Here is a 19882-nt window from a genome sequence, read left to right as displayed (position 1 = left end):
CTGTTCCACAGTGTGCATGTCCAATGGACTTTGCAAGGCCGTGATTGTTGCAGGCTGCGTTGAATTGTATTGTAGTCATTTATGTAGCACCTTTTCCCAATTGTATGCCCTCAAAGTGCTTTGCAGTAAAAACGCCCTTGGGGACTGTAGTCCAGGTATGTGAAAATGTCTAAGAGTAGACTTAAGATGCGTGTGTACATTTGGCTGAGATTAAAGCTTAGGAGGACTGGCAAGGCTCCAGTAAGCAGCCCTAGAGATCAGGCACATGTGCTGAAGGTAGTCACGATGGAGCGCTAGTGCAGGAGACTATGTGTACACAGCTCGACCGAATTTGTCTTAGCTTGTCGCTGTATTCTAATGGCAGAGGTGTTGAGGCAAGTCTGGTGTTTTAGTGTAAAGGTTATGTGACCAGCTGGGGAACTGCATCTCTAAATGTGAGTGGGGGTGTTTTAAAGCTTTGGGGTGTTGAATGGTAGCACTCCTACGCGCATGTGCAAGAACCAGGAAGTTCTCTTTGCTTCCTTGTTCCTGGTTTTACGACATGAGAGCCATAGTGCTTCCATGTATCCTGGGCCGAAGTGCTTCCATGTTTCCAGGGAGGTCGGTGTGTGGAGAGTAGCAGAGTCTAGACCAGGGTTGAAGGAAATAATCTATTATTTATGTCTGTTTGTAAATTAATGAGTGAGTGTATGATGCATGGGTGGGTGTTGGTTGCATCTATGAATGAGTGAGTGTATGGTGTTTGGGTATGTGAGTGAATGTTGGGCCAGGCTGGGCTGCTGATTTGGGGGACAATGGCAAAACCAAAGAAGTGTTATTACGTGGCTAAACTGGTATTTTGGTGCAGCCATTTCTTAATGCTGCATGACATTTCTTATTGGACATCTTTGATAAAGCAAGCAGGATAAGTGTTATTACCTGGCTAGACTGCAATTCTTTTGTGCAGCCAGTGTAGTTATATTTTTGGCATTGCATTTTTACTGGGCATCTCTAATAAAACTACTACAATAAGTATTATTACGTCGTAAAACTGTCATATTGGTGCAACCAGTGCAACTATTTCTTTGCCATGACATTTTTTACTGGACATCTTTGATAAAGCGAGCATGATATGGGTTATTAAAAGGTGCAGCCATTACAGCCATTACCTATTGTTAAATGGCATTGTTTACTCTGCATCTTTGTTAAAGCAGGCATGGTATTTGTTATTACGTGGCTAGACTGGCATTTTGATGCAGCCAGTCTAGCCCTTTCTTACTGTGGCATGACATTTGTTTACTGTGCATCTTTGATAAAGCAAGCGTGTATTATTAAGTGGATACTGTGTAGAATCCGATGGGATTTGCCCCAGGAACTTGGTCTGGGACTCTTCTCATGTGGGTGGGGAAAGGCAGGCACTCTCTGATCCCGAACCTGGGGGTGGTGTACTGTGGGAGGATAACATGCAGGGAGAATAAGACCAGGAAGACTGGCTGGAACAATTTTTTAACTTTACCCATAACCTGTAACGCTCACCTGATTCCCGTAGAGGCGCCGGTCTTGACTGGGCGTATACCGTATCTTCAAAGGTGATGTGTAACACTCGGCTGGCTCTTTGGGCTGGACCTCTGTGCACTGTATGTCTGACTCGAAGGGTAAGATGTCTGCAGATAGAAAATATGGGATTAAGGAACTGGGTTATTGAATGTCTCTCTCTTCTTCCCTTTCTCTTCTCCTGTAGAACCCCAAAGGTTAACGCTCTCACCTTAGGTAAGTGAACGCTGTGCTCTCCATCTGCCTCGGGGCAGGGTGCTGTAACCAGTTTCTTCACTGGATAAGGGGAGCAGGCCTCTTGACTTCAGAGGACTGCTGTCCGTCGTTTACTGCACGAACGGTAAGTTTCGAGTAATCCTAATGTCTTTAAAGTCTTTAGTAATGATGTCTCTTGTTTTGCAGGGTTCCGGCGATGGCGGATGACGGGCTGAAGTGAGTTGAAGATGGAGCCCGTGTGATGAATAGAAGCGCCTGGAAGCACGTAAGTAAGCGCTTGTTGCCTGCTTCACGATGCGCTCTAACTGTCTTTTTATGTTGCAGGTACAAGTTCGGAGCGGCTGCAGGGTGCCGGAATACCCACTGGGTTAGATGTGGAAAGGAGTAATGGCACGTGAGTATTAAAGTTCCCCAATGTCTTTAAACGCACCTTGTTTTGTCTTTCAGATGCGGGATGCAGCGCCGAAGGCCTCCGGAGCGTGCGAAGAGTTGGTAAGCTTTTGTCTTTCAGATGCCGGAATGCAGTGTGAAGACCTCCGGAGCGCACGAAGAGTAGGTAAGCCTTTGTCTTTCAGATGCCGGAATGCAGCGCGAGGCGTTGGTGACAGCCGATGGACCAGGTAAGTGAAGAGCTGTCACTGAAGACCGTAATGCTAACCTGTTCTTTCTTGTCTTTATAGGTGTTGCTGAAGACTGGATTCAGGATGGTAAGCCTTTTTCCTTAGGCCCAGGATCAGATGCAGAAGACACGATGAGCGTTCTGCTGCAGAGGATGCAGAATAACGCAAAGCAAGATTCATCCATCGGGTGTGGTTTAAATAGCCTCCTGTAGTGCTTAGGTGTCTCCTTCCACAGCCACGCCTAGGTAAGAAAAGAGTTCCTGCTTTCCAGAAGAGTTCCAGTGTTCTGAATCTAGGGAGTGGCTCCTGCCCCACCCAACAGGAAAAGTAGTTCCAAACAGAAGAGGATCAGAGGCTCAACTGGCAGGCAAGTAAGCAGCATGGTCTGCTGCAGGTAAGTCCACCCAAGCATTATGAGCCCGGCGCTTCCAGTGCTGGGACTGGGCATATTTATGAGCCTGGTGCCACTGGTGCCAGCACTGGGTCCAAAAGGTCCCAATTGGGACTGGTTGGCACTCGGAACCTGGGTTATGGATCTGCTTCCAAGGGAGTTGGGAAAACCCTGACCTTTTGGAAGCAGAGATCATGACATAACCCCTCCCTTCTGATGGCTTTTGCCAACTCAAAGAAGTGGAAAAACCGAAAATGAACTACATGTCCCAGAATCCCTCAGGGACTGTGACAAATAAGAGGGTTTAGGAGGCATGCAGAAGTAAAGGTCAGGCAATTAACATTAAGGTCATGCACCTGAAGTCAATTGCCCCACCTGAGAGTCAGAAAATAATGCATCTGGAAGGAGCAGAAGGAAGGAGCTCGAGCAGGATCTTGAAGGCTGGCAGTAGTAGCAGAATGAGAAGTGCACAAGGCTGGCAGTTTGCAAGGAAGTGTGACCACTTAAGGGACACCGGGGTGAGAAAAGGGCAGATTTCATTTGCAGGTTCTGAGTTGGGCCAGTTTTCAGAAAACGTGTCTGACTGTGAATGCACTGAGAAAGACTTGGAGAAGTTAAAGGTGTTGCCAGGTGCACCTAATAGCTATGACTGCAGAGATGAGGTTGTGCAGCTACCCGAGTTCTATGTGCAGAAGCAAGACGAGGGAAGTAGGAGAGAAGGAGAATCTCTGTGGTTGAGGCTGGATCAGAGACAACTGTGAGAAACCTCAGAGTATTCTCACTCCTACTTTCCTTGGATCCTCTGCGCAGGTGGCCAGGGAAAGGCCATTGCTTTTGGATCCTGACCCTCGGGGTGGAGAAGCAAGGGAGGATCACCTGTGTGGAGGGTGCTTGAGGATTGGGAGTGGGGTGTCCTCGTTGAGACATGCTATCCCCTTTCCCAATTGACAAACAACCTAACCCTCCCCAACCTTTATGGGCAGCTATAAGCCAGTTCCTCTCTTTTCCCAACATGTGTCACTTGACAGTACTGAGACGAAGAAGAGGAGACAGAGTAATAAACACCATACACTTTCACCACTTAATTACTGGGATGAGGAAAATGACTACAGAGAGTTACAAGGATCAGGCACGTCACTTTATTTGTGGTTAAGTAAGCATCATTAGAGATCCACACCTGCAGCCTGTTGGGGGGGGCTGCAGGTGTATACAAAGAGACCAATGCAGCAGAGAAGAGAGCAGCTGGGAGAGGCATGCAGGAGAAAGCAGCAGGGGACCTTACTTCAGAGGAGGTTTCTGTGGTGGGACCGGACGAGGAGCCAGGACGCTGGCAATCTTCCTAGGAGGCTTACACAGCCTGTAGCCATGGGGCCATGTAAGTGTGTGCAGCCTGGGGGTCTCCGTGAGCTCTGCTCAGCAGCAGGAGCTGCGGAAGAGCACTAATAAAGAGGGACACTGTCCGTGTTCAGAAAGCGCTACTCTGGGAGCTGGCATTGAGAGGAAGACATTCGCAAGGCAAGTGGTGTGCAAGAGAAGGAGACGGCACAAGCCGATGAGTGTCAGAGGAAGACGAATGAATGCTGGGGCACTCCTTCAGTGTTATTAAATGCCGAACTAAACAGAACTTTAGAAGTTACAAAAAATCATGTCTATTGAATACCAAATGAAATGGAACTTAAATAATTACATGAAACTAGGCTCCTTGAAGGACGACTAAATAGAACTTTGAAAATTAAGTAAAGCACAACCTATTGAATACTGAATCAAGTTGAACTTTAAAACCAAAACGTAACTAAAGCTTATAGAATGCCGAAATGAATGGAACTTTAAAATACAGTGAAACGAATGCCAAATGCAAACCGCACCAAAGAGAACTTTATAATTAAGCGGCATACATGCTTACTGATCACACAATAGAATGGAATATTGCAATTAAGCATTCTAAGAGTGGAAAGGAATAAACCCAAGCAATTTACGTGAAAAACCCAAATGCTCAGGGGAAAAGCAGTTACAGCGGAGGGCACAAGGGTGACAAAGAGACCTAAGAAGGTGAGTGTGAGTAAAACACCCTCAACTGACTTTTTCTGAATAAATGCAGTGCGGCAAGGCCTACAAGTCTAAAAGGATGCTTAACAAGTGAGGGCAGAGCCAATCGGCTGATAGGAACAAGCCAGAAGATTGAAAGTCATCACATCAAAGACAAAAGGCCAAGAGTTACAGATCCTGGTTGCCTGACCTGTGATGGATGGACTGTTTGGTCTGACAACTGCGCCTAGACCAGTGAGCTTTACACATTGAAAACTCAGAGACATTTTGTAATAACAGAGATAAAGTTTTGGGGAAGGGAACCCAGAGACTTGGGGATCTACATAGCGTGGTCTTGGGAACAAAGACTCAAGCTTTTTTTTGTGAACAGTGATGCTTGAAACTTGGGGAAGGGAACCCCGAGGATTGGTTTTTAACTATGTAGAATTTTTATTTATTATCGTGAACTGGAAAATGGTAATCTTGAGACTTTTCCATGGAACTTTGTTATACTTGGGGAAAGGCGCTGAGAGAAAGCTGTGAGCTGGAAGAGGCTCAGAACCTTGAGTTGAAGACTATTTCCGCTTTCCTTAGTTTAGTTCAGGTAAATAAATTTCACCTTAGTATAGGGCAAGTTAGGCCTTTTACCATCCTGACATTGATTTAATAAAGTATTTTACTTTACATTTTAAGTCTATTGTCTGTGTCTTACTTCATGATGACACACACACCCGTGCTGCAGAGGGGTGTGGGTCCCAAGAGTGCCTGAAGCAGTAGTAGCAGAGAGAAAAGTCAGGAAGTGGGAGCTGTGTATTCCAATTCACTGGAAACTCCTTACCCGTAACTGTAACCAGCTCAATTCAAACTCGCGTAGAAGTAGGAGCAAGTAAAAGGTGTTCATTGCCGTGGTAAGACCTGATAGCAAAGGAAATTCATCATGCACACATTTAACAAAACTCCAAGTGCTTGCATACAAGAAAAATCTTTTATTTTCCATTGTTGCATTAATTAACTTTACCAGAGTGGTCGCAGTCTCCAATTAAGAGGGAGAAAACTGTTTGTAATCACTCGAAAGGTAGCAGCTGACTTTCCGAATTGTTACAAGAATACTGGCATCAAAGAAAGGTTGTGTATGAATGATTGTGAATCCTGATCCACGTTAAAGCAGCAGGCTGTATGAATAAAAGAGAACGCAAGTCTTTACAGTTCTTTGAGGTTCATATTCTCAATCAAAGAGTAGTTGTGTGTATTTAATTCTGTTTCCCCTGTGAAACCTGAATCTTGTAACATTCAGAACAAGTGCTTTGTAACTATAGAAGTTGCTGAAGTAACGAGAAGAGCAAGCATTGCCAAGCCAGTAGGCAAATCCTCTCCAACCTGAAACCAGCCCTATTAGGGTTTAACCACCTATATTTTGAAGTTGTCAAAGTTGTTACAAATCCAGTGTCCTCTGATACAAGGGTGACAAGGTTATCCAAGTCTGTGAGAGTGGCAATATAGTCTATAGGGCTCCTGGCACAACCCCGACCTACCCAGGTACAACGAGTACTAAAGACACAATTGATCAGGGTGACCCTGCGACCACAAAACCCCCCACCTGTATAATTCGATGAGTCTTGAAAAACACATACAATTTTGCTGTTATTATGCAAATCAAATTTAAATTTCTCAGATACAGGCAATTAGATACATTCATAACATGACAAATCAATATTGAACAGGACAGAAACGGTGTGAACTGTACAAATGCCACATAAAATCAAAACATGCATTGTTATCAACACATTTTGTGTGAGACAAGCAGAGAGTAAAAAGGTTCCCATCAACGTTGTGGGATCTGTTTTAGAGAGGACAAGTTGATTTAAACAGCCACAATTAGTGCCAGTGTTGACATTAAACACTGGGGAGAAGGATGTCGACACACAGAATGTTTCGGCCACTGGTAACTGCTTCTAACAGGGCAGTCTGACCCATGGCTGAGCAGCGGCTTACGGCATACTCCTGCCAGGGAGGCGTGTCACAGTCAATATTGTCAATTGATTTCACAGATCCAAGTTTATACGGCATCTCTACTCACGGGTGGACTAATTGTTTTGATCTGACATACCTACCACCAAATAACACAGCCAGCATGTGTGTTCTTTACTCACTAACCAGGGGGCACGCCGAGACGTAGACAACCATCAAGCCGTGTTGCAGCTTTTGCACACTGGGTCCTTAATCTTCATTGGCCGTAGTAGATCCAGGATTAGTCCAAAGATACCAACATTTAATTCAACATGGGGCACAGTTTAATCATCTCTGCACCATGATCACAGCACATGTCACTCCTATTGGTACGGTCTAAGTGTATAGCCCCAGCTACCTATGAATCAGTATGGGGTGACACCTTATGATTGAGCTAACATCAACATTCATTCATTTCTGCATTTTTTTGAGTAATTCTCCTATAAGAAGATCAAGCACTGATTATCATAACATTGATTTTTATGATTGTATCCCATCACTAACCTCAGCGTGGATTCCCGTATAATTACTGTGTTGAACTAGCCATAAACGGTAAGACTTCTACCATTCTCTTCCTCTGAGGAGGTGGCCTCCTAAATAATGAGCATGGAGTGCCTTATGATTAATTTCGATAAGTTTTATCCAAGCGACCATATTTACCCTTACACACTTTCCTATGTTCATTTTTTCGGCAGAGCCTCACAGGATCCCACATCCAATGTTCTGCCACTACTCCTTGTTTGTCCTGATGAAGGCCACCCAATCACAAGCCCACTAGTCCAGCTACCAGATGCCGAAACACTCTGTGTGTTGACATCCTTCTTCCAAGTATTTAATGTCAACACTGGCACTAAGTGTGGCTGTTTAAATCAACTTGTCCTCTCTAAAACAGATCCCACAAAGTTGATGGGAACCTTTTAACTCAATTCTTGTCATACACAAAATGTGTTGATAACAATTTGATTTTATGTGACATTTGTACAGTTCATATCGTTTATGTCCTGTTCAATATTGATTTGTCATGTGATGAATGTATCTCATTACCTGTATCTTAGAAAACTAAATTTGATTTGCATAATAACAGCAAAATTGTATGTGTTTTTCAAGACTCACCGAATTATACAGGTGGGGGATTTTGTGGTTGCAGCGTCACCCTGATCAATTGTGCCTCTATTACTGGGAGAGTGGAAATACAGCTTTGGGGTGACTGCTGGAAACAAGAAGGTGTACATAAAGCATGGGAAGGGAGCTGGGGGCTTTTAAAAATAATTAATTCAATCTTGAGACTGTTGAAGTTGAGAGAGAGAAGGAATATAGTAGCCAAGACAGATTCTAGTGGTAGCTGTAAGACAGACAGAAGAGACAACAACGCTGCCTCTTTCTTATAACATAGGAAGGAGGAGTGCCTTGCCTACCTGTGTAGGTCAAAATGTCTGGTCTTTAAGTTGCCTAATAAATCCTCATGGTATCAAGATGCAGCAGAGCTAATAGATCTGTGTTTGTCTATAAAATTGTCAGAGAACATTATATTTAAGGTGGTTGAAGCAGTGGTACACTTTGAAGCAAAGGTGCTTGCTCTCACAGTGCTATTAGCAGAAGGGAGTTGTCAAGAAGCAAACAACCCCCTTAGAAGAAGCATCCTGACAAGTTATATCAAAGACGCTGCAGAGGTTACAAAAGATGGACAGTTGTTGCACAGAAGTGGTACTTTTATTTTGAACTTTGTCAAGTCTATCCTGGAAGGAGGTTATTCATGATTATCACTGATGCTGTTTTCTTTGTTGAAATTGGACAAGGGGACTTTCAACAAACGGAGAAAGAACTGATCAGTGGATTTTTGTTTGGATGAACGTTTGTTTCTTTTGGAACTTTCAAGACTACTTTTCTTTGTGAGAAATTGACTCTGGGCATTCCTGAGAAGGGATCAACCCAGGACAAGTGGTAGTTATCCAAGTCATTGTGTATGTGGCAATTATTTATTCATGTTGTTTATGATTTACTTTGAATGTTTTGTTGTTTAGTGTGAGGGCCAGTTTTGTGTATGCTAGGAGTCTTTTCCTTAGAACATAGACTAGGTATGAAACTCCCTGGTAAAGTAGGCTTAGTTAGATTGCTTTTGCATTTTCTTTTATTAATAAAATGTCAAATACTGATAAAACTATAAGCAGTTGTACGCCTGCCATTACTGACCCCTCACAATACACTAGAATAGCTATTTCTTACTTTGGCATGGCATTTTTTATTGTGCATCTATGATAAACCAAGCATGATATGTGTTATTACACGGCTAGACTGTCATTTTGGTGCAGCCAGTCCAGTGACTTATTACTGTGGCTTGAAATGTTTTACTTGGCATCTTTGATAAAGCAGGCATGATAAGTGTTATTACGTGGCTAGACTGTCATATTGTGGCAGCCACTTTAGATATATGTTATTTTAGCATGGTATTTTTTAACTAGCAATCAATTGTATTCATCTATTAATTTTATTTCTTTAGTGTGAACCTCATCAAATTATGATATATGGATCGCTTTATAGCAGTAAAATACACAATCAAATAAGATAAAAACATTGAGAAAAAGTGATAATAAGTGTCATAACAATAAAAGTAATAATTGGTTCTGGTCAATAAAGACAAATTCAATTCATAGAGACCAGTTGAGTTTTTCAAAAATGTCCTGAATCGTAATAAATAATATACTGTACTGTTTATAGAATATACTGGGGAAGTCTTCCAAAAAGTCAGAGCATCAATCGAAAATTCTTGGTTTTTTTCTTCGTTTGAGCTTTCTTTAAATTTATAAATGAAAAAGCAAGCATGATACGTTTTATTACCTGGCTATACTGCAATTTTGGTGCAGCCAGTTTAGCTATTTCTTTGGTATGACATTTTATACTGAGCATCTATGATAAAGCAAGCATGATGTTTTATTACAAGGCTAGACTGGCATTCTAGTGTAGCCAGTCTGCCTATTTGTTACTGTGATATGGCCTTTTTGTACTGGGCATCCATGTCAAAGCAAGCATGATGAGCTCTTATGTGTCTAGACTGGCATTTTTGTGCAACCAGTTTGGACATGTTTTCATATTCTGGTATGCCATTTTTAATGCAAAGCCAACTGGAGTGTGTTCTTACGTGAGGGTACTGCCATTTATTGGCAGAACCAGCATGTACATGTATTCTTATAGTATCATTACTGGCAATATGCCTTACACAAACATGAGTATATTCTTATATGGTAATACTGGCATACATTGGTGCAGCCAACATAGAAATGTATAGGCACAGTCAGCGTGAAAATGTTTTTATACTGGCATATATTGTGGGCAAGGCATCATGAAAATGGAAAATGATCTTGTGCACTGTTGGTGACTTGTATCTATTGGGTTTCTTCATGAGCTACCCTACAAAACCAATTGCAAACTGTTTTGCTTTTTACCCAATTTTTCACTTAAAGTGTGCTGGAAAATGCACCATTTTAAACAATTAGTCAAAAATATTTACGGAAAACTCCTTCGAAATGCCTTTGGTTGGTTTGCAGTCCCATGCTATGTTTTGTTACTCAGGAATATTTTGGGGAAATAGTTACGCCCCTCCAACTCAAAAATTCAACAGCCACCACTGAAAACAACCCTACGATATTCGTGAACAATTAGCTGAGTTACAGGAGTAAGCATTAAATACAGAAAAGAATGCATGGAGCAGAGCAAACTGTTCCTTTGACAGTGATAAGCTCTGACAATTGTGTGAAGGACATCTAGTGCTGCCCAAAGCCCTTCAGTACTATTCCACATGAATGCTTCAAGGCATGGTGCAAATGGGCTAATGGTAAAACAGATTAAGAAAGAATGGTATACACCAGGTTTTTCACAAGTAGCAGAAAAGCTAATCTATCAATGCCTGATTTGTTAGCAACACAATATAGCAGGTGGAAAGGGACGAGGAGCCTCCCCTGTCTGTCAGCCCAGCGCCACATTTCCTGTGCTTCTTTGGAGAGCTCCAAGGATCGAGTGCCCTCCTGCTTCCTCGTGTAGAACATGGTGGTGGTGTTGTCCGTGAAGAATATTCACCACCTTGCCTTTCAGAGACAGTAGAAACGACTTGACAGCCCAGAACACTGCCTTAGCTCCAGGATGTTGATATGAAGACCCTTCTCCTCCGGCAGCCACAGGCCTCTGGCGTGTATACGCCTGGTGTGCGCTCCCCAGCCCTCCAGGGAGGCGTCCATGGTGACCGTCTCCTGGTATGGGGGATTTTGAAATCCCGTGCCTTGGGCGATGTTGGAGCAGATGCCACACCATCTTATTGCCTGACCGAACTCGTCGTTGAGAGAGATCTTGTCTGTGAAGCTTCTGGGCACCTGTATCCAGCCAGCATCCAGGAATTTCTGTAGGGGTCGCATTTGCAACCTGCAGAGCTGGACAAGGTATATGCAGGACGACATCATGCCCAGTAACAACTTGAGGGCCTGCACATGGCCATATTCATCAACAACAGCCGTTGCACCTTTTCTTGAATGGCTGCTATCCTCTCCTCTGAGGTCAATGCTAGGCAAGACACAGTACTGAGTCTGTTGCCTAGGAACAGCGCATTCTGTGATGGTGTTAAGAAGGACTTTGGATAGTTGACAGAGAATCCCAGATCCGTCAGTAGCCAGATGGTCGTCCCTGTGTGCCTGGCGGCCAGGTCATGCAAGGGGGTGCGAATCCGCCCGTCATCCAGGTATGGGTATACGTGTATGCCCTGTAGATGTAGATGGGCCACCACTGGTGCCAGGCATTTTATGAACACTCTGGAGGGCGACTTCAAGCCGAAAGGTAGAGCCTTGCACTGGTTGTGCTGTCCCTGCACCACAAAATGTAAAACCTTTCGATGTTTCTTGTGAATGGGAACGTGGAAGTGGGCATCCTCCAGGTCCAACAAAGTCAAGTAGTCTCCTTTTTCCAGTTTGCCGAGCACGTGTTGCAACGTGAACATCCTGAACTTTTGGGAGTTTAGGTATTTGTTCAGACGTCTTAGGTCTAGCATTGGCCTTCAACCACCTGTCTTCTTTCTGACCAAAAAGTATCTGGAATAGACTCCGCAGCCCTGGAGCCATTGGGGAACTAGCTCTATCGCCCCTTTTTGCAGCATGGTCTGTACCTCTTCCAGGTGCTGAGGGATGTGCTGCTCCTGCCAGGTAACCAGAGGTATCTGTGGACACCTGCATTGAAACTCCAGGGTTTGTCCGGCTCCCATCTGTTGGTGGTGATCTTTCTCCACTCGCTGATGAATCCCGTCAGCCGGCCTCCCACCGGGGTGCACGAGTAGGGGCCAGATGTCCCGGTCGGTTCAGACTTGCTTCAGTGCCGGCTTCCTGCCATGTGGGCAACGGCAATGCTGTCCTCTGCTACCGTAGGCCTGGGAATGGCCTCTGTAGGCTCCCTGCATTGAGGATCGGGAAGGCTGTCGGTACAACATGGAGAAACCTTTTGAAAACATGTTTGACTTTCCCCTGGAGGAGCGAAAAGACGTGCGGTGCTGCTGGAGAGTACCCAGGGAACGTGCCATCTCTGTATCCTTTGTGATAGCCTGGAGGGACTCGCTGACGACCTTCCCAAACAGATTCTCTCCGTCGAAGGGCATGTCCAGCACCTTCGCTTTGACCTCCTCATGGAAATCCGTGGCTTTCATCCTACCTTGGTGATGAAGGCATACACCGATCCCCATTTTCTGGAACCATGTGTTGGCGACATCCAATGCCACTGTGATGGCGTGATCTGACACCACTTCCCCTTCGTAGAAGGGAGCGACTGCCTCCATCTTCTTATCATGGGGGAGGAATTCTAGAATTGGCCCAGCTTGTACAAGAGCTTGCTGTCGTACCTGTCCAGGGTCGCCAGTGCATTAGCCGTCTTGATAGTGGAGTACAGTGGAGAGGAGATAGGCAAGTGGAGTAAAGAGAGGAGAGGGGGGCTGAGAGAAGAGTAGAGTAGAGAGAAGAGAAACGTGTGAGTAATAAGAACAGAGAGAGAGTGTGGACATCGGAGGGACAGAAGAGAGAGAGAGTGGGAAAACACCAGAGGAACTGAGACAGGATAAGGTAGTGAGAGATGGAGAGAGAGAATACAATAGAGGAAGTAGTAACATCAGGCAAAGCAACAAGAGGGAGTAGGTGACCTAGGCAACCCGAACCAGGCAAGTGCAATGACACCAGAACACTGAAGAGAACTACTCACATCTTATTCCCGGGCTACAAAATGTACATGGGCTCTAGGTGCTCTGGCGGATATACAAGAGAGTGGATGGGTTTGGTTAGTTGGGTGGAGTGAGAAAAGCAAGCTTGCAGTGCTATGTGTTGAGGTTGCAGACCAGAAGTACCCTACACTCTTTCTGCTTGTAAACATTCTATTTGGGAAGTGTAGGAGGCATTGAAGTGTTTGTGTCCAGAGGGTAAGCAATGTGCTTGTAGTGTAGGCATGTTGTGGCTATGGGATGTGTATGTTGTTTGCAGATAGAGATGTAAGTTTGTGATGTTCAATGTTTGGGGAGAGTTTTAATTTTGTTTTACAAACGCTGTGTGCGATTGGCTGGTTTGGGTTTGTGTGTGGTAAGTTGGAGAGAAATCGAGGGCAAGTCAAAAAGTAGGGAGACTTCTTGTTTTATTTGTAGTGCTTTCAAATTATTGGTCTTGCTTTCGGTTGCATTATCGAGAGAGATGTTTGATATGTGAAGATGTCCTGTGTTGATGTTTACATATTTTGGAAAACATGGTAGGCATTCTCTTATTGTTTTGGCTGTCCTGTGATGTCTTTCACTTCTAGTTGTGCTCTGGGTGGATGGTCAGGAGCCGATTTGGTGTTCATTTAAGTTGTGTCTGTGTGTGAAAGCTGAACTAGCCCGGTGGAGCCCAGGAAACCTAGAAAGAAAACCACAGCAATCATAAATACAACACAGTTGTATTTATGATTGCGGTGGCTTTATCTTTCAGTCTCCCAGGCTCCCCGGTCCGGGGGAGCCAGGAGACTCAAAGCGAAAGCCACTGCATATATAAATACAACATTGTGTATTTATGATTATGCTGGCTTTAGCTTTGAGACTCGCGGGGCCGCCCGGCCCGGGGGAGTCAAGGGGACTCAAAATGAAAGCCACTGCAATTATAAATACAACGTTTTTGTATTTATGATTTCCATTTTTTCCATGGTTTTCTAACCATGGCAATCAGAAATGCAACAAAGTTGTATTTATAAAAGCACTTCTCTGCTCTCCGGCACTAATGAAGCAAAAGCCACTGTAATAAAATCTACCAGTAGGTGACTTTTGCTTCATTATTGTCGCAAGAGCAGAAATTTACACAAGCCTAGGAGGCTCGTCCTTTTCACAAAATGGATGCCTCCTAGTGCTTGAAATTAAAGGGGTTTAAACATTATTTGTGTAAATTTTACTAAGGATCTTCACTTAAAAAGATGTTAAATATATGTTTTTTATTATTACCCATCTTTTAAGACAATAACATTTTTGAACGCACTACTCCTTTAAGCATTAAAGAGGCAGGTTTTTAGACTTTTCCCGATCTTCAAATGGTCCTGTCGGGTCCAGATTTCACTTGGTAGCAAGTTGCAGTTGATGGCCATAATAGTGGAAAAGGCGGAGCCTATGTGTCTTTCTCTGCAAAATCTTCTGGTTTCTAACAGCCTGTCATTTCTTAATCGTGGGTCTCTGATTGGTCGGTTGAGTAAGATTTTGTTTTGGAGGAATTCTGATCCTTGACCCTCAAGTTCTCTATGGGAAATGCAGAGGACCTTGAAGTCAATTTTGTTGTTTAGATTGATAGCCAGTTGAGTGTTTTGCATGTCAGTGTAATGTGTTCCTTCCTTTTGAGTTTGAATAGTAGTCTAGCTGCTGTGTTCTGGATCCAGTAAAGTTTTTTTAGTGAGGTAGTGAGGTTGTGTGGCATACCTAGGTAAATGATGTTTGCATAGTTGACTCTTGAAAGAACCACGGAGAAGACAACCAGAACTGTATGTGCGAAATAGAGGTAGTGCATAATCTGTGGGATTGAGAGAGACGGTGCATGCATTAATAAGCCTAGTTGCTTGATAAACAGGAAATGTGGAAGACCCCACCAACTACAGACCTATTTCGAACCTACAGTGCCCAACAAAACTACTTGAGAACCACATCTACAAAATACTACTGTACCATGAAGAAAGCAATGGAACACTCAACCACTCCCAAGTCGGCTTCAGACCCAGGTGAGGAATGGAATCAGCGCTCATATCGATATGGGACGACCTAAAAATAAATGCAGTCAACAGCACTAAATCAGGCTTCATACTACTAGATGTATCAGCCGCCTTCGACACATTCAGACACACAACACTAATGCAGAGACCCAAGGAATGTGGCATAAATGACTCTGAGCTACAATTGCAAAATCTTTCCTCACTGAACGGAAAGAACATGCTTACCGCCATTTACATCTAACACTAAAAACATCATCTCTGGCGTAACCACAAGGATCCAGCCTCCCCCCATTCCTCTTCAACATCTACCTTTCCCCCTAATGAAACTAATTTAAACCCATGGACTGACTGTCAACAGCAACACAGACAATACCCAATTTATCTTTAAGAAAACCTCAACCCAGGACCCAAACACACCCTCACCAAATGCCTCATGGACATATACATCTAGATGACAATCAAAAATCTCAAACTAAACCCAAACAAAACAGAAATAATGATCTCCCCCCCACAGGATAACACAACACACACACACACATATGAGCTGGCCACCATGCATGGGAACCGAGCCAGAGGCCTCCGCTGTGATAAAAAAACTCTGAATACTCTTGGACAACAGACTCTCACTAGAACCACAAGTCAACGCAATGGCAAAGACACGCTTCTACTTCCTGCGACTAATTAGATGGATACTCCCCTACCTCACCTTTCCCCACAGAACTCTAGAAAACATATCCCTGGTATTATCAAGATTAGACCCGCAAACAGCCTTCAGTTTGCAATGCCAGAACGCCTCACAAATAATTCCAACGCACCCAAAATACTGCAGCAAGACTATTCCTGAGACTTAACAGAAGTGACATTACACCAGCCTTGAGAAGCCTACACTTGCTTCCAGTAAAAGAGCGCATTAACTTCAAAGCCTTTTATATCGCGCACAAATCAGTACACAGACAAGGAGACACATTTCTCCAAGCCAAAATCAACCTCTACCAACCAGGAAGAAACCTAATCTCGAGCAATGATGTCCAAACCGAAACAAAACACTTTGAGAAAAGGAAATTCGGAGGAACAGCACTCTCCCATTTCATAGCCAAACTATGGAACTCGCTACCGGAGTAAATAAGATCGACAGTAGTTCACCTAACCTTCAGAAAATGACTGAAAACCTGGCTATTCAGTTCACCAAGACAAACATGAAACCGGGCATCTCCCACAACTCACACCCTGGACTCAAGACAATCATGTGACAGTACAGATCTATGAACTGACAATAAAATAACCACTAAGTGCTAACCCAGATGCTCATTGCTCCTCTTCCGCATATCTCTCATGTACCACACATGTCCAAAGGGCTAGCAATACTACACAGAAAACACACAAGCCACTCACCCGCCACAAGAACAAACAGCCACAAACAATAAAGAACTTGGATATTGGACATTACCCCTCCGGACACAACAAGCCCAGTTCACACAATCCAAGCACACTCAGAAAGCGAACATGAACAGATGCCAGATTCTCCTGGTTCTGCAAACATCAAAAGAGGAGCACAACCTCTATCCTATCCCTCTTCCCTCACTAACCTATCCCACCCACTGGAGCACCTGGAGATGGTGCAAATGGTAGTAGTGCGCAGTATATAATAATAATAATTTTGCCTTTATATAGCGCCACAAACCATCAGCTATCAACATAGCATAACATCATTTTAGATGGTTTATGGCAGTTACCCGTTTCCAAAGGCCATTGTAAAGGTGTCAAGTAAAGCGCGCAGTGAGACTATCATTATTTCAGTTTCGTCTGAGTTGAGTTTTCGGTAGTTTGCCGTCATCCATTCACTTATTCGCATAAGGCAATTGCTAAGGGGGGATGGTCATTTTTATATGCTTTGTGTGTCATCGCCATAATTATAACAGGTGAGTCCATATGAGTTTATGATGTTCCTTAGGTAGTAGGGGGTCATATATCATTAGTAATCTACTTGTGCTATAGGTACATCTGTTTTAGTTAGGAGGGATGCCCGTGGGTTCAAACAGAAGGCCGGCATTAGTGAGTCACAGTTCAGCCTGCTGCTAAAAATGTGTCATCTTGCTTGCAGAGCTTAAAATAAAAAGCATTGAACCTATCTAAGTAGTTTGGGTATTTGAAAGGCCATCTCTTACAGTAGAAGCAATACACGTTTTGGCGGCAGCACACTGAGCTGCAGAGTGTGGTATTGTGGCTAAGGGTACATCACCTTTTCACTTACATTAGCCATGCTGATGACAAGAGCAGCATGCTTGCTGCTGTCTATTTAGTTGCGCAGCATACTTCTATGTATGGCCTCAGGCTCTGCCAATATGTGCTAGGAAAGGGAAAGATATGACAAAAGGTGCATTTTCGCTTCGTAAAAAAGCCAGTTTACATCGACATTTTGTAAAATATAGATGTTGATATTCAATGTTTTTAATTATATTAGCAATTGGTTTTTTTTCAATTTTGTGCACTTTCTCTTTCTAATTTGTAAATGATCGATTACTTTTAAAATATACATATTCTGTCCGTTTTCGGATTGCAACATTTTTTTATCAACACAATCATTACTGCCATATGCACATTCTCAACAAATGAAATTCTATTAAGGGTCTAAGAATTATATTTTCAGTCCCCAAAATATCACTATAAAAAACACACTTGCACCAATATGAATATACAATAACCATGGTAAAATACCTGAGTTGGCGATGTTAAACTGAGGGCTGTTTGGCGATAAGCTGTTGTTTCTTTGCAGTCTCCGGTTTGATCGTTTTCCTGCCCGTGGAATTGACAATGCCTCTGGCTTTGTTGGTCCTTGTCTGCAAACAAACACGGTTTATAGTTAATATATGTGTCACTGTTGTTATCCATTGTCTGTATTCAGCAGGCTGTAAAGGAAAACATTACTCTTGGGACCTCAAAACCAGAAATCTATTTTCAGATGCTCGCAATCATGATCACCTCCTCGGAACTTCCGACACTGATGTGTTATCGAAAACAGTTCTCAACATCTAAAAACGGGTTACATTATACACAAAGCTGCCCCGGACAACTCAAATCCAGGGTATAATATTCAAAGGAGTTCATCAAAGCAACAGAAAACTAAGGAATTAAGTTTACTGAGGTCAATGAATGCGAGTTCAACAGAACAAGATAAAGGTGGCCTCCCTTCAGGACCATGGTAATCAGCCCCCTCCACCCCCCTCCTCTCTCCTGCGAGAAGCACATGCCTCTCACAGTCTTTGCAGTTTAGAGTGCCCCACACCCTACTCTTGTCAGTTGTAGCTGCTAGCATGCCTTTCGTGAATGTGACCCTACTCTGGGCTTCAGATGCTTTAAGATGCTTTGCAGTATCATGGTGGGCCCTGGGATTGTTAGGCATATGCCCTGACAAGCTGTCAGAGTCCTCTTTGGGTAATACTCCCCCTCCAAGCAGTGGCGTAACACAAAATGTGGGGGCCCCCCTGCGAGCCATGCTGAGGGGGCCCCCCAACTCGGCAACAAATCACGGGTTGCGCCACACTCTGGGCCGGCCTAGACTGTCACGCTTGCACAATACGCATGAACGTGCTGCTGAAGGGGTATGCCGCACACTGCACTAGGAAAAAGATATAAATATGTGTTTTAATGCAATATACAGCACACTTTCTGAGATGAATTGGCTATAAAGCCAGAGTGTTTGCAATTGTTTTGTAGGGTAACACAATCCAATACATGCAAGTCACCAACAGTGCACAGGAACATTAATGCTTCCAACTGGCTGCACAATGTAGACCAGTGTAAACACGTAATAACATTATAGTACAGAATGCCAGGCCACATTTAGACATACCTAGACTGTTTTCAGCAAAATGCCAGTCAAAGCAATAACACTCATCAAGAAGAGAGCACACAATAAAGCATGTGTCTCCATGGCCTCGAACAACACGGCCAAACTCTTTAAAATCTGCAAGGAACTGGTCAATCCTGTTGTGGTCTATACCTGTTCCCTCCCATGCCCTCTGTACAGCTCTGGCCTTTCATTTCTCTGCTAAATCTCAGGACATCCTGTCCTCTATGTCCTCTTCCTCTCTCGGCCCATTTTGGCCATCTCTTCTCTCCTCCTCCTTTTTCCTCTTTCTCTCTGACAACACCTGACGAGGTTTCTAGACAAGTCCGATCTATGAAAGTGTCGTCCAAACAGGTGCTCCGCTGCTCCTCCAGAACCATCAAAGCCCATATTGACACCCTCACTCCAGCCTTGGCCGATTTCTGTAATCACTCTTTCGCCACTGCAATGTTCCCCTCTCCCTTTGACCACTCCATTGTACATCCACTCCTCAAGACGCAGTCTGCTGATCCTACCTGCTGGAAAACTATCGCTCAATCTCCACCTTTCCTGAGCAAACTCTTGGAAAAGCTTGCCATCTCCCAGCTTACTCTCCACACTGAATCTGTTGGTTGTCTCCATGACCATCAGTCTGGCTTCAGAGCTGCCAGAGGCATGGAAACTGCTCTCCTTAACACCTGTGCTGCTCTCTAACCTTGATTCCAGCATTCCTTCTATTCTCATCCTTCATCTTTCCTCTGCTTTCGACAGGGTCAACATCGCCATCCTGATCAATCGACTCTGTGAGAACCTGGGCATCACAGATCAGACCCTAGAGTGACTGACCTACTTCCACTTGGACCGCCACTCCGCTCCCAGGTCGATCGTGGTCCCATTCTCTCCGCCACCTCTCTCTACCTGTGGCATTCCCCAGGGCTCTATCCTCTCACGCTGGTTTTTCAACCTCTACTTGGCCACTTTGGCCTCCCTGATCTCTACCTTATCCTCTAACTTTCAGTGTTGTGCGGATGACTCAGC

General features: G+C 44.0%; 1 protein-coding gene across 2 annotated transcripts in view; it reads right to left on the bottom strand.

The window, feature by feature from the left end:
- Positions 1-19882, bottom strand: part of NECAB1 (N-terminal EF-hand calcium binding protein 1) — a 1669886-nt gene that overhangs the window by 303029 nt on the left and 1346975 nt on the right. For both annotated transcript variants that reach the window (XM_069621337.1, XM_069621338.1), the window contains one exon: positions 17734-17855. In XM_069621337.1, coding sequence (XP_069477438.1) covers positions 17734-17855 — 122 coding nt within the window. The remainder of the gene's footprint in view (positions 1-17733; positions 17856-19882) is intronic.

Source organism: Ambystoma mexicanum, chromosome 5q (assembly GCF_040938575.1).
Source record: "Ambystoma mexicanum isolate Mex_15411 chromosome 5q, UKY_AmexF1_1, whole genome shotgun sequence".
Classification (NCBI taxonomy): Eukaryota; Metazoa; Chordata; class Amphibia; order Caudata; family Ambystomatidae; genus Ambystoma; species Ambystoma mexicanum.
Note: the sequence above shows the minus strand (reverse complement) of the source record. Positions and strands in the feature narration are given on the sequence as shown.